Source organism: Anser brachyrhynchus (assembly GCF_964034855.1).
Source record: "Anser brachyrhynchus genome assembly, chromosome: 1".
Lineage (NCBI taxonomy): Eukaryota > Metazoa > Chordata > Aves > Anseriformes > Anatidae > Anser > Anser brachyrhynchus.
In genome coordinates, this window is record NC_137694.1 from 92662019 (window position 1) to 92676329 (window position 14311).

General features: G+C 38.5%; 1 protein-coding gene across 4 annotated transcripts in view; it reads left to right on the plus strand.

The window, feature by feature from the left end:
* The window catches only part of GUCA1C (guanylate cyclase activator 1C), a 130283-nt gene extending 116193 nt beyond the window's left edge, over window positions 1–14090 (plus strand). For all 4 annotated transcript variants that reach the window (XM_080557629.1, XM_080557630.1, XM_080557631.1 and 1 more), the window contains 3 exons: window positions 5555–5704; window positions 8410–8497; window positions 11581–14090. In XM_080557629.1, coding sequence (XP_080413755.1) covers window positions 5555–5704; window positions 8410–8497; window positions 11581–11711 — 369 coding nt within the window. In that variant the 3' untranslated portion in view covers window positions 11712–14090. The remainder of the gene's footprint in view (window positions 1–5554; window positions 5705–8409; window positions 8498–11580) is intronic.
* Window positions 14091–14311: the final 221 nt, after the last annotated feature.

A 14311-nucleotide genomic window follows, 5' to 3' on the forward strand; every position in this document is an offset into this window, starting at 1 on the left:
GTAGCTCTGTATTTCTTCAATAATCTGTATGCTGCCTTTGATGAACAGCTGAAAGTCTTCAGAAATTAGAAACAAACAAAACAAACAAACAAACAAAAAAGGGAAGGAAATTGGGGAAGATGCAATGGATCAAAATGAATCCACCTTTAGTTTTCTGAGGATGGAGAAACCAGGACTATGAATTGGTAGGGCCAGACAGAAAGGGAGGAGTACACAGGATTAGCTATAAATTTCGCAGTTATTCTGAGCTGTGGTAATCTGCTATTTGACCTGTGCCAATATATACATAACCGCTTCTCTCTCTCTTATCAGGTTTAAATAGCAGTCTAAAAGACGGGGTGGGAAGGGAAGGTGGCTTAATGTTTTAAGCCCTTGGTTTGAAATACCTGGACAGTCTATATTTGCACACTTGTCAATCCAGATAAAGTCTGTTGAGCTATTCTCCTGCTGTCACGTTGAGATTTAGAGATTTTTCAGGAGCAAATCTGAAAACAAGGCAAGACTTATAGACACTTAATAGAGTCCTCAGTACTCCAGGTAAGACGATGAGTTCACTATTAGTGGGGTTTTGTGGGGACAAAAATTGTCCCTTTCCATATGTGTAACTGTTGTGTGTGGCAGGAGATAGCTGGCTCACCCAGACTCTGTCTCCATAGGACTGCATCAACACTGTCCAGAAATCATGTTCAAGAGCTTCACACCCAAAATGCCCAGTTCTGGTTGTTCTGCCCAAGCCCCAAATTACTGTGCTGTTTAGGATTAGCTGTGTATTCACAGCTTCCAATTCAATTATTTTTAATCTGTATCCAAATAATTTGAAGTTGTGAGAGTTTTTTAAGGACCTGTGAAGATTAACAACACTATTCTAGGAACCAAAGCATAAAGCCCTTCTCAGGCTTTCAGGGTTTGAGTACTAATTGCATAAGGCCGCCATTCCTTCACTGTCCTTTCCCTTCACAGAACACGGCTCTCTGTCCTGACTGAGTATAAGTGGGCAGCCTCCAGCAATTGCACATAAACTGACATTCTGAAACAAAAATATCTCACAAAAAAAAAAAAAAAAGATAATATGGGATCTCCTGAGAACAGAGTAATTTAATAACTAATGAATAGTCCCATTTTTATATACCATGTTGCCCTTGTCCAGATTCAGGGAAATCTCATGTTTCTGGCACAAACGAAGATGTCACCTGTCATTTGCTTCTTTCTAGCTAGGTTTTCAAGCTAGTTGTTTTCAAACGTGGAGATGCTTCAGATCATTCAATTTTGGGATAGTAAATCCTCAGACCTTGTCACCATTCTTTCCAGTATGTGGGCTGCATCATTCTGGTAGTCTGACCTTGACTGAAGTGAACAGAGGCCTTTCACCCTGTGGTATTCACTGTTGCTTAAAACTAATTTAGTTGCAAGTTCTTCACCTGAATCTTTTCCTTCAGAACAGATATTCACAGCTCCAGCTCACTTTTACTTTAACCTTTTCAATATTGTGAGGCTGAGCTCAGATTCTCGGGCATTCAGCTTTGTTGTCTTCTTTCTTCTTTCTCCGGTCCTAATGTCACGGAGCTGCTTTTTACTGCTCAGGAGCTGGGCAGTGGGAAATGTCTCACAGTGCTAGAAGCTTCTGCTAGCAGAGTCAAGGGCGAACGGCAGGGTGAGACCACTGACCGCCTTTATTGCCTGCATGGGAGCTTGTTCTCAAATTAGTCTGATGCTTCCAGGTCACAGGTGTGCTAAAAAGAAAGGGACAAATTTTGCTGGGTGTAATCGGTAAGATCTCCACTAAACAGAAGGTCTTGTTTCATAAACGCCCACTTGACACAGCCTGATGGCAGTAAGTAGCTTAGCAAGCCCAAAGACGTGGTTTCCAAGGCAGGTCACTCAGCTCTGCAGTTGTGTCTGGAGACAAGGTCTGCACAGCAGGTGCAGAGCATTGTGCAGGCCCTGGAAAGAGACCAAGAAGGAAGAGAGAACTCAGCCCTGTAGGGGCTGAGGGTAAATGTGGCAGTTTTGTGTTGGCGAGCAGCTAAGACAGGATGAGCACAGGGCAGCCATGGCAAAGGCAGGGCCTACACGGGGCCTGGGGACAGCGGGCAGGCCGGGGCCTCAGGGGATGGCACACCTGCAGCCCAGGGAGCAGGCATGGGGCCTGGGCAGAGCACGGCAGTCCATGCAGAGACAGTCAGAGCTGGTGGTGCCCTTAGGGCCCTGAGGATTAGTGTCATGCAATCAAAAAATTCTCCTTCCAGTTTTGGAGTCTGTTTTTGTGCTTGTTTTGTAAATTAAACACTGTCACAAGGGGCTTTGAAAACGCCCATCAGTGAAATGAAAGCCAATCACAACGTCAAGGGGAACTAGCAAGCACAACTATCATGTGGTTCAGTCTGCCCTTAAGCTTGTGGTTCTCCTGATCAAGTTCGTGGAGGCTAAAAATACATTTATTTGTTTATTTATTTTTACTGTCTGTTAAGGTAAGGAGTAAGTCTTTAAGACTTACTCAGGGGCATCTAAAAGAAGTTTTGAGGGCTTTTCAGTGGTTCTCCAGCCCTCTCCTCAGAACCACTTTGGGGAGATTTCCCCCATTTTGTGAGGGAGATTTTCCTCCTTTTCCACTGTATCTAGAGAGTATATCTTGTGAGCTTAGCCCAGCAGACTTTATGTATGCAGGCAGGGAAGGAAGGATAAATTCACCCTCCCTCTGAATGCTGGCGGCATTGAGAGTAACACGTTGCCTCCAAGGTAGGCAGGTGCCAGCTCCACACAGGCACAGACAATAAGCCCTGACACTCAACAACTCTATCAATCACCCTGCTCTGTCCGGTGTCCTAAAATGTCAAATAAGCAGGTTTCATTAGCGCTAACTCCTTTGAATAAAAATATTTTGAATTAGCACTTTGCAATAACATAATAAAGCACTGGAAGTAAATTATTTCTGTCTTCCAGCTGGTAAACAGTTCTGCTTATTGTGGTTTTGGTGCTTTGTTGTTGTTAGTTTTCCTTTATTACTATTTTCTTATTATTTATTTTATTATTTTTATGGTGTCCCTTTGCTTGTGATTGAGTGACATCCTAATGAGCAACAGATACTTTACCATGTGTGCTGCACAGCATGAAGTTTTACAGAGCCCGGAGACACATGAGGAAATACCTAGGCATTTGTATTGTGGATGGTTATAGAGCAGCAGATGGGTAAATCAGCACTGCAGTATTCTTTTAATAACATCATAATACATTTATTGTACTATTTATTGTACTTGAAGAACCAGGGGATTATCTTCATAGGTTATTGTTATGATTTTTTCCATTATTTAATGCACTATTCTGAGGCTTCTCTTTGCCACTGTAAAAAAAGCAGTATTTATCTTTCTTTGGGAAAGCTCTGGATATGTGTATCATGATTTCTATAGCTTTCACATCACATAAATATTTTCTGTATATAATGTATGTTTTTTGATGGAGAAAGGAAAAACAGCATGCTTCTTGTCAATGCCTCTGTGCAACACTCTTCTGGTTCCATATCATGTAGATAAACATGTTGGCCTTCTCAGTATTCATATTCCTGGAGCAGTGGCTGCTGAGGTTACCATGTTGCTGGTGGTCTTTGTGTGTCTACAGCCGTATGTGTCTGGGGCTTTCCTAGCAACCACAGCGTCTCTCAGACATGTTTCAGAGATTGGTTCTTTGTTTTTTTACCTTGGTCCTCAGTCTCTTCCTGCTTGGGACAGGCCAAATAATCCACCAGATAAGAGTTCATACTACAAAACATTAAGCTGATTTTTACATTTTCCAAACTTCTGGTATTCTGCTGCTGGTCAGAGCAATGGAAGTAAAACAAAGACATAAGAAGAAAGCTAACAAAATACAGTTTTCCAAAACCCAGAGTGAAATATAAGGGAGGAAAAAAAAAAAAAAAAAAAGAAAAGAAAATGAATCTAGTCACAGACATGAAGAAAGCCTAAACCTAATCTGTAGCTTCAATAAGTAGTATGAAATTCAATAAAGAAGCAGCAATGTGAAACGCATCTAACCACCTTCTTAACAGATCTATAAAATTAGGGGGTGGAAATGTAAAATATCTGATGAGATGTTTCTTGAAATAATATTTCCAAAAATAAAATCCAAGTTGGTGTGCCAGAAAGAAGCATAAAGTTTGTGGTACATGATGTGCCATTTTCTGGCAAAGTATCTGCTTGTAATACTGGGCCTAATCTTGCTGGAAAACTACATGAAGTTACTGTCAGATTTCATTTCATCCCAAACTGCAGTTGAGGGGTATCTTTGGCTTCGCTGATTTTACTGCAATTAAAATTACAGTAAATCCAGCAATGATGGCAGAACCTGCACAGAAAGTCTGTGAAGCCATAAATCAGCCTGCACAAGATATGCATACACAATTTCTGCCTGTACACTGAATCCAGTGTGTTGGATTGGATTTACCTCTTAGGTGCTACTGCTTTGCACAGAACAACTTTGCACAGAAATGAAAACAAGCACTACAAGTATGGCAATAAGTCACACCATGCCTTTACAAGACTTCTTTTCCTTTGTTCTAATACCGTCAGGAGGACAGATTAATGCCTGCTGATGTATGACAATAAAAATAAGTAACATGATAAACCTAGTAGATACTCATCCAGTCTTCTAAGTCACAGGCCATCTGAAGCTGATGACAATCTTTCCAAGGTTTTCCAAGTGTTTGGATTCTGACCAATGTAAAGATCACAAGATTAAATTTACCAGCTGCTAATTCTTTTTATATGCACATAAGAAACAGTTGGAGCAAGTACTCTCCAAATTCAGCAACTGTTCTTCCATCCTCACCCCTTTTATACAGTAGCTTAGACCACCTGACCATGGAGTCCTGTCCATCAGTAGTTTCAGAGAAGGAAGCAGAAAATCAATCAGAATCAAATCAGAATTAAATCAATCTCAAATGCTCCTTTGCTATGAATATCCCCCAATCCTCGCTATTTAGAAACTAGTTTATGACCTGAAGGCTTTATATCCCATGCAAAATGTATCAGTCGGAGAGACCTGATGCTTATACAGATAAACCACAGTATCTGGAGCTCATGCCAGGTTACTGGTTACCACATACAATTCTTATTGCATGATCTCTCAGATGAGTAACACCTGGAGCATCTCTGTTGCACTGGAAAACATCCATATTTCTGCAGTAATCATATGAAGATAAGCAGCTCCACTGCAGACATCTCAACAGTACCAAACTGGGGTATCCCAGACTCCCCCTTTCTGCATGTAGAAGCCTACCACAAACCTGTTTTTCTTCTCTTCAAACAATGTCAACAGTAATTGCTCTGAATTGATTTGCTTCCCCTGCAGCTTTCAGGGAAGAACAAAACTATCTGAGCTAACACTTCTTCCTACAGTGCTTCCAGTTGAGCTCATCCTTTTTAAAGACCACATGAAATTTCTATGTTAAGGTGCTTTATAAATCAGCTTGTATATTGAATTCAGTGACCTGTTTCTGTGAAATTGACAGAATGAACAGAAAGTGAACATTATTAAATGGGGGTTTTCTCTCTTTCTCTCTTAGGATGGATTTATAGACTTCTTGGAGTTCATAGCTGCAATAAATTTGGTTATACGAGGGAAAATTGACCAAAAATTGAAATGGTATTTTAAGCTATATGACGCTGATGGAAATGGATGTATTGACAAAAAAGAACTATTAAGCATATTCACGGTAAGCAAATTATGACCAATAATAATTGCATTTGGGATAGCACATTATCTCTGAATCAGTAGTTCATCACATGTTGTATTTTACCTAATGCTTTACAGTCACAAAACCAGAACTGTTCAGGCTAGTGACACTCTTGTCATTGGTTTCTTGCTTACTGACATAAACGTATCTAAGTAGTATTTTACTTTAAACTATAATTCTCTATATATGCTGATTTACTGAAAGTGAAAAACTTTAGAAACAGTAGAAACATTATTGAGATCAACTGTATAAGAAGGCAGGGTAGAGCTGAAGTAGCATAATGAATAAAACAGCTGTTTGCAAGCATTTGTGCCAGTTTGTTGTGGAAAAATGGCTTCTCAAACAGAACTTTCTGCACAAAAAAAAATATAGATGTCATCAAAATATTCAAATATTTTCATTCTTTTTGAAAGGCTTTTAGATTTGTTTACTGCAAATGCCATTACTTGTTTTTTTAAATTAACTTGGAGAAATTTAATTTTATCATTAAATCCTGCACTGACATTTTGATACAAATATTGTAGATAATCTTTTTTTTTCTGAAAATGGGCCTATTTCAAACCCACAAACCAAAACAGTGTAATTCTTTCTGCACAATGATTTCCATATTTTTCAACTTGCTCTGGTGAGCTAATATTTTGCACTTCAGTAGCTGCTTTCAACCAAAAGATATTATAGGGTTCCTTGCAAATATGAATGACTTTTAATACTTCTTTCTAAATGTACAGAACCTGTTACAGATCAAGGTTTTGCTGCAGGGAGCATAAAATCTAAATAGGGATTTAATGTCATAATAAACAAGGAAAGTAGTTTTCCAAGATTCTGTCTTGCTGCTGGTGCCTGGCTAGTCACTGTTAAAGACTTTCAAGAGCTGCTGCCTCAAATGAAAGGAACCAGAGCTAGATTAGCCATGTGGTCAAACAAATTAAGTTGATGCATCTCCTTCTAAAGAACGGCTTTCTAAATGCAGAAAGAGAGGCTGCACAGCCTCAATTTCTTCTCATTTAAGACTAATGTCATCTTTCTGTTGTTGCTATTCTCCATCATTTTCTACTTGAAGGCATTGATGCAGCTGCCTTTGTCTTGGACTCTATCCAAAAAGAGAATTAAAAACATTTTAATGTAAAGATTTCTTTTTTAGCTTAACTGGTAAAACTTCCGCTTCTCTTTTGGAGTAAGAGAACTTTAAGTTAAACCTGTGCAAGTCATTTGACTTAGGCTAGATGAAAATAGATGAAACTCTAAACAAAAATAAAAATTCTGACTCACAGCCAGTAAGGGCTTTAATTATACTGAGCATCAGTAATCAAGGGTTTATCCAAAAAGATATATCAGATCTGAGACTTTAATATAAATCAAATAAGTCCTATTAAAACTTCATCTGCCCCTACAGCTATACAAGCTTTGGACCAGCAGATCATTTTAAGCCATCAAAATTCTTGCCATAGCGCCAGGCACCCTGTCAGTGCCTTTTTAACAGTCCAGATAATTTATTATTTAGGGGGATTTTGTGGTAGTCAGTGATTCAAGTACTTCAGGAAGCACTGCTTTCCTCTTAGTACTACAACAAATTTAACTGTGACAGAGGTACAGCCTTCTGAAGGCTGCGTTGGGGTCAGGCATACAAAATACCAAAAGTATCCATAGTACGAATGAGTAATACAAACAAGTTTATGTACCTATATTTTGTAAAATTCTTGCTGCCTTTCAGAACTCTGTGCAAAGTACGGTAAAGATAGTGATGGTTAGGAATTCTACACCAGTGATGGATGTGTTTAGCTTGCATTTTATTTCTGTATAATGAGTTCTAAAATAGTATCTAAAATCATATGGTGAATTATCTTGCACAACACAGTTCATCTCATGATAATTAGATGTAAAAAAAAAAAAAGCCTACAGTGTGCCCATTATATAACAAAAATAGATGTTTATACATAGATATGTATCTATTTTCTCAGTCACTAATTGTGATATTGATTCTGAGTCCAACTCTATAAGCACATGCTTGTTGGATATAGGCCACCAGTTATTAACATATAGGCTTCTTCTTTATTGGCCAGAATGATCACCATAATGCAGAAATGACTGTCTCAGTGAATGGGACACAATTTTGCAAAGGTATTCATTTATACCTTTACTCCAAATATTGGATACCTTTGCCACAGAAAAAGCAGAGGGGAGATTACTTTTCTTAACTTCTTTGGAGGACAAGTAAATTCTGCCAACTTTCAGGACTGCCAGTCTAACTTTATTTGTGATTACTAAGTTAAACATTTTTTAATAGAAAAATGACTTAGGCTTTCTCATCATGTGCTTTCAGCTGTGAAAAATAATACTACATTTAAATCACACAGAGCACAGGGCACTCTCAACACACAGAACTCTCTAGGGTGAGATAAAAATGCTGGTGTGGAATCTAGGGTATAGCAGAACAGAGGTGCCACATGGTTTCAGAAGACCTTCAGAGATATGTAAATGAGGTCTGTAATCTTCAGGCGGTGTTATGTTAATTAAATTTCCAATCCTCATTACTGAAGATTTACTTGAAATAGCTATTTATTTAGCGATTTTGAAAGGGTTGGTGAACTAAAGAGCTGCATCCCAATTACTGCAGTTGCCAGTGTATTGTTTTCACAACTTGAAGGAGAAAAGTCTGATGGAACTTTCTGCATTTCTGTCTTCAGGCTATCCAGGCTATTAATGGGCACACCAACATGTCCGCTGAAGAATTCACGAACATGATATTTCAGAAGATAGATGTGAACAATGATGGTAAGAATTTAGGTTTTCTTGGTAATGGCAGGGGTTTTTCCCCGTGAGAGAGTGCAGGGTAAGGAGGGGAGTTGAACACACTACTGAAGAACTCTGTTTTAGATAAACTGAAAACCTTTCTGTTCTTCTTTACCTATACTCATCCAGATTTACAGTACTGCCTCTATTAACCTGGCACAGGAATTACATGCAATAGTGGCTAAAACACGAAGGTCTTGCACTGTTCATCCAAAATAGCAGTGCTTTGGTTGCACAGTAAAATGAAGGTATTTTTTCAGTATATCCGCAACGGCTCAATCTACCTAAACTGAATAAGAAAACCAACTAAGATGCATGGTTGCACATGCCCTATCATGTCTGAAAGATTGGACAGCATAGTGGATGTCTCTTGAAGTCTGAATGTTAACGCATGCTAAGACACATGCTATTGTTTTTTCTTAAGAGAACTAGAGTAAGCCAATTGGACTTAAAATTGGAAACTAAGACTTCAATTCACTGCTTTAGAATTATTTCTAGTAAAAAGCTTGTCACACATGAATGTCTTCCCTCCTATTCCTAACCATGAAAATGCTCCTACCGGCAACCACTATAGTAACTGACAAATTAGAAATGTTAGGAAAGTATTGCAGAGCAAGATCAGATTCCAGCCAAGAATTTGTGGCTTTTTTTTGTTTGTTCATTTTTTTGAGGTCTCATTTGGTGTATTGAAGTTATTTTTAAGGAAGCTGTTTGCAATACATAATCAGAATATAAATAGTGATCTTGTGATGCATATGAATAACTGGTAGAACATTTTTCCCACCTGTTTGGTCCATTTTTGGGGTGAAGGCAAATTACAGACTCCAAACAACACAGTCATATTCTAGAATGTAACCCCAATACTATGATACTTTTTACTTTGACCCCTGCTTTGACCATACGTTTACTTCCAAGTAATAGTTGTATCTGAGCTAGACCATCAGCTAAAAAAATAACTTGTGTCTTCAATATTAGCAATGAGACGCCAGAACATGAATTATTCAGAATCACCTTCATAATACTCCCCTTTCAAACTGCTTTCCATAACTAGATACTTTTTTAAATAGCTACAGAGCAGCAGGACTAACTCAGCCTGAGAAATAGGACACATTTTTCGAAGTTTATCTTAAGCTATGCTGCCTCCTTGTAGCTGCTTATTAAAAATAAAATAAATAAATAAAATGAAATAGACAAATAAGTTGTGATGGCCTTCCCCACATTAAAGTACAAGAAATAATCTCATGGCAGCAGGGAGCAATCCCTAAAACAAATCTCCTGATGGCCTTGCAATTTATTTTCATTACTTGAAGGAAATTTCAGGCTCATCACAGTCCCAGTGAGCCTGGACATGCTAGCATAACTTCATCTCGCTGGTAACTGCAGTGTTCTTTGTGCACTTGCATTCTGGTATTGTTAATTTGAAATATATAGCCCTGGGATCAAAGGAGGGAAGTCAAGACCTGCTGAAGGGAATGGACAGACCATGAAACAGACAGTCCAGTTCTGGCGACTGAAACCTGCATAAGCAGGAAAGTGATGCAGCAGGTCCATCTGATGAGTCCAGGAACCCTATTCATACATTCCAGTCAGTCAAAGGTGACAAAGAGGGGAGGAGATGGGGAGTAAGAGGAATATGTGGGACAGGGGGAAAGATCTGAAGAAGTGAGTGGATGAGTAGCAAAGCAGAAAGATGCAGACAAGTGTGCAGAGACAGCTCCTTCTGGCTCCGCTCCTGGGATTATATGAGGGCACTGGGGTTGATAGGGGAGGAGTGAACATCCTCAGGACACTGTACATCAACCACTGGAGAGGGTCTTACTCCTCTCGCTGCAGCCTAAGAGCCAGGACTTGCGTTAGAGGGGCTCTTTTCACTTAGTGTGTATGTGAGCCTGCTCACAGGGCAGTGGGGACCATATGACAAAAGAGGAAGCAGCCTTTATTGCCGATGGGTCATTTTCAAATTCTTCACATGCTGATCATTTTTGGTTTTCAGTCAGATTAAGCTTCCAAAGTTGCCATGAACAGAAACCAAAACAGAAACAAAAAAACCTGCAGGGACCACTTAAATGTGAAAATAGCTACAATTCATCTACCTTAAGCATTTACCAGAAGTGTATGTGATTTACATTGTTGGGCCCCAGAATGCAGGGGCCCTAAGTCATCCAGCAGGTTTCTTTTTGCCTGGCCTCTTTCAATTTCTTATTTCAGTAAAAAAAAATCATTTTTATGATTTTCATAAAAAAAACTTAAGAGGAAAGAATCACTCTTCCTCTTAAACCAAGGGCTGTTTCCCCTCTCAAATAAAAACAATATCAATGGAATAATTTCTAGCCAGAGAATCGTGCACACTCCAGTGTACCTTGCCAGCAGACCGATGCCTAGGACTGGTCTTTGCCTTTGCTGCCAGGGAAGTAAGCAGGAGAAGAAGAATGTTATATGGTATTCCTGTTCCTGCAAAAAGGAGGTTGTCTTGCAATTTCCAAAGTATTACCTGATTTTGGAATGAGTCCAAAAGAATTACACACTCCCAAAAAATCTTAAAAATCATGACCATTTCAGTTGCTTGGAAGAATTTCTCTAATCAAACCACTTAAATGATTTTTTTCATCATCTTATCCTGGCTCTAAATAATCCTTGTAGTCAACACAGGGGATATGCTTTGTAATCCTCAGCAAATCATCCCCTAATCTCTGTTAAAACCACCTATAAGCTAAACTCCAGTTAGCTTGGTAAGAATAGCTTCATGCAGCTAAATTATGCCAGAATGAACCCTTCATTAGAGCCCTTCTCCCCACACATCTGTCGTCGAAGATGCTAAGCACTGTAGTTGTCTTAAACTTCTGTGAAAGTGGCATTTGATCTGTTTTAATAAAGAAAAGTGAATATGAGTTCTAAAATCTGATGCAAAATGGGAAAACATATGAAAATATTCTTCCTGCATTTGCATATCAGCAGAGTACAGGGAATGTTCTTGGGGGATGCAACCTGGCATGAATGGCCTTGTGTTGGGTTGAGAGTGATTGCTGCATTCCTTGGTTCCTAAGGAGTATCTGATTTTCTTTTAGGGGAACTGACTTTAGAAGAGTTTATCAGTGGTGTTGAAAGAGATGAAGACCTAATGGAATTGATTACAAAAAGTTTTGACCTTTCCAACGTACTCAAAGTCATACAGAGCGGCAGGCGGCACAGCATCTGAAGGATTCAGTGACGGATGTGGCATCTGTTGTCATTGTTTCAAGAAAGATAATATTTGATATATTCAGAGAGCTTGATGTTGTCAAAACCAGCCCAGACAATAACAATCACTCAGCTCCAGGAATAATTGTCCCTCAGAATTTCCACTCTTGACTCCGCATCTCTCCTCTTCTTTATTCTGTCTCTCGCTAAGGACTGTGGCAGCTACAGAACACAAACCTTTGGCTACGTATAATAGAAAAGATGTTTGATGCAGTACAAATAAGTTGTTTGGTCTCTATGAACACTGTTCAGAATAATCAATAAAACAGTGACAATATCATAAAGTGCAACCTTTCTAGAAAACAGAGAACTAATAAATTTATTCTTTCAAGTACAGGTTCTTTAACCTGCTATCTAAAATGTGGCAATAAACATCTAGGTAGGATTGGCTCCTATCAGGACCAACTAAGAACAAAGCCTGGCTTGTATTAACTTAACATTTAATCTAATCAGTGCTCAAAATCAGAGAAGATTTTCTGGGAAACACCTCAGTCAGCTCAGTATTCCAGAGATGTGCATCCTCTTTAAGAAACCATCTACCACTCTTGATTTCATTACATCTGTAAAATAAAATAACACGATGTTTTGATGTTTTTTCACAAGGTTCAGCTACTGTTCTTTCAAATTAACTTTTATAGAAGCACTGGGATGAAATTTTGTTATCTTTGTAGAGTAGCATTAGAAGTTCAAAGAATGTTTAAAACAAACAATTTTGTAAGCACTGGAACAAATATCATCTGGTTTCCCAGAGATGTGTCCTTTGACTTGTATGTCCTCCTTTGCAAAACAGTTCATTTTCACTGGGCTCTCTGCCACAGCTTCATGAGACAAAAGGTAAGATGTACGATGACTAGTTCATGCTGATGGGACTGCTGGTGTCTGCCAAACAGACTGCTTAACAGATGAATTCTTCCTGCCTTCCCCTGACAGGGAGTACTACGGTATTTTTGTCCTGCCCAGATACATGGGTGAAAGCTTTTAGCAATTTAGTCTCTTTGAGACTTCTACCTTCTTTCAAACTGGGTTGCAATCATCTCTGAATGTGGTAGCTGTTAGGAGTACAGAGAAGGGATTCACAGATGGCATGATCACATACGTCTCATTTTTTTAGGAAACCAAGCTAAAAACAACTCAACCTTACTTTCTAACAAACAAGATTAATTCTTTAAGCTGAAACGTAACTGCACAAGTTGTCTGAAAAGGGAAAATCATAGCTCTCTCCAGTTCCGTTGGGATGGATTCTCTTTCAAGTCTGCAACCAGTTCTATCAAATCACTACGTTATGTCGTAAGAATAAGTTCTCCTTGGCTGGCAGTGCCCTGAAGGCATCACACTAATACTAGATGCTGTTAGAAACATCAGCTTAATGCAAAATCATTTGTGCATGGGTAGGCGCAGGTTGAAGGAAACACTTATTAAGACTTAAATATGAAAAAGTGTGGTGTTTTTTTTTTTTTTCTGAAGTCACTACAAGTCTGTGTCCATTTGCACAGAAATGTGCTCCATCATCTGCAATTATTTCCCCAGGTTCTGGTTTGATCAATGGAATATACTAAAAGTATGCAACAAGCATCACTTGACATTATAAACAGTTCTGACATTATAGTTCTGACATTTGAATCTTTTATATCCTTTCCCAAAAAAGAGAATGATGTATGAGATTGCTGGTGGGTTCGAACTTTAAGTTCTTGTATTTATTCATCATTGACACATTAATATCTCACTGTCAGTATCAGTTTTCTCACACCTAGACTTCAGAAAATCATTTTTCTTTATCTACTGTTTTGCATTTAATTCTGTGAGGACGGTGGTCTTCAGAACTGGCTCTAAAATATTTAAAATACAGTGGTCCAATCTAAGCAACTTGGGTATACAGAAACAGCTGTGTTTTGGATTGTTGCTTTTAAAATAATGAAGTTTCTGACTTTGAAACGTGACTACTGTCTACGTATATTGGTCTCTCTCTCTCTTTCTCTTTCAATAAATGGATATTAAAAGAGAGTATTTCCATTTAAATTTGCCTATTTTTTCTGTGCAACTGTAATTATATGACGGGAATTACCAAATCAAGGGGAGTGTTGTTTTGTATTAAAAATTAATATATGTAAAGGAAGTTCTTAGCCTTTTGTGTGTGTGAAACTGAATTTTAAAGGAGTACCTGACATACTTACTTTATACACTTCAATATAAAATTATTTAGCAGAAACCTACATAATTAAGAAAAAGTACCTTTTCTGTTTAATGTAAACATTGTGGCATATCTCCTAAAATATTTACCTACAAGAATTCCACACATTTTTGGGGTTGTTCACAAGATTCCATCTAGATTAGTGTATGTTTCCTTTAATGACTTAAGCACTATTCGATATACAGGTGCTTGAGATAAATGCATTGTGGTCACAATTTTCTACTGATCTCAGTCTTTTAAACTTGTCAGGTGTTCATTGAACGTATCAGTGAAATCAGGTGGCACATGCAAAAACTGCCTAATCTGACTCCCTGAAGTCTTGTTCTGAAACAACCTGAAGCTGCAGCTCATCACCGCACAGGTGCTTTGTA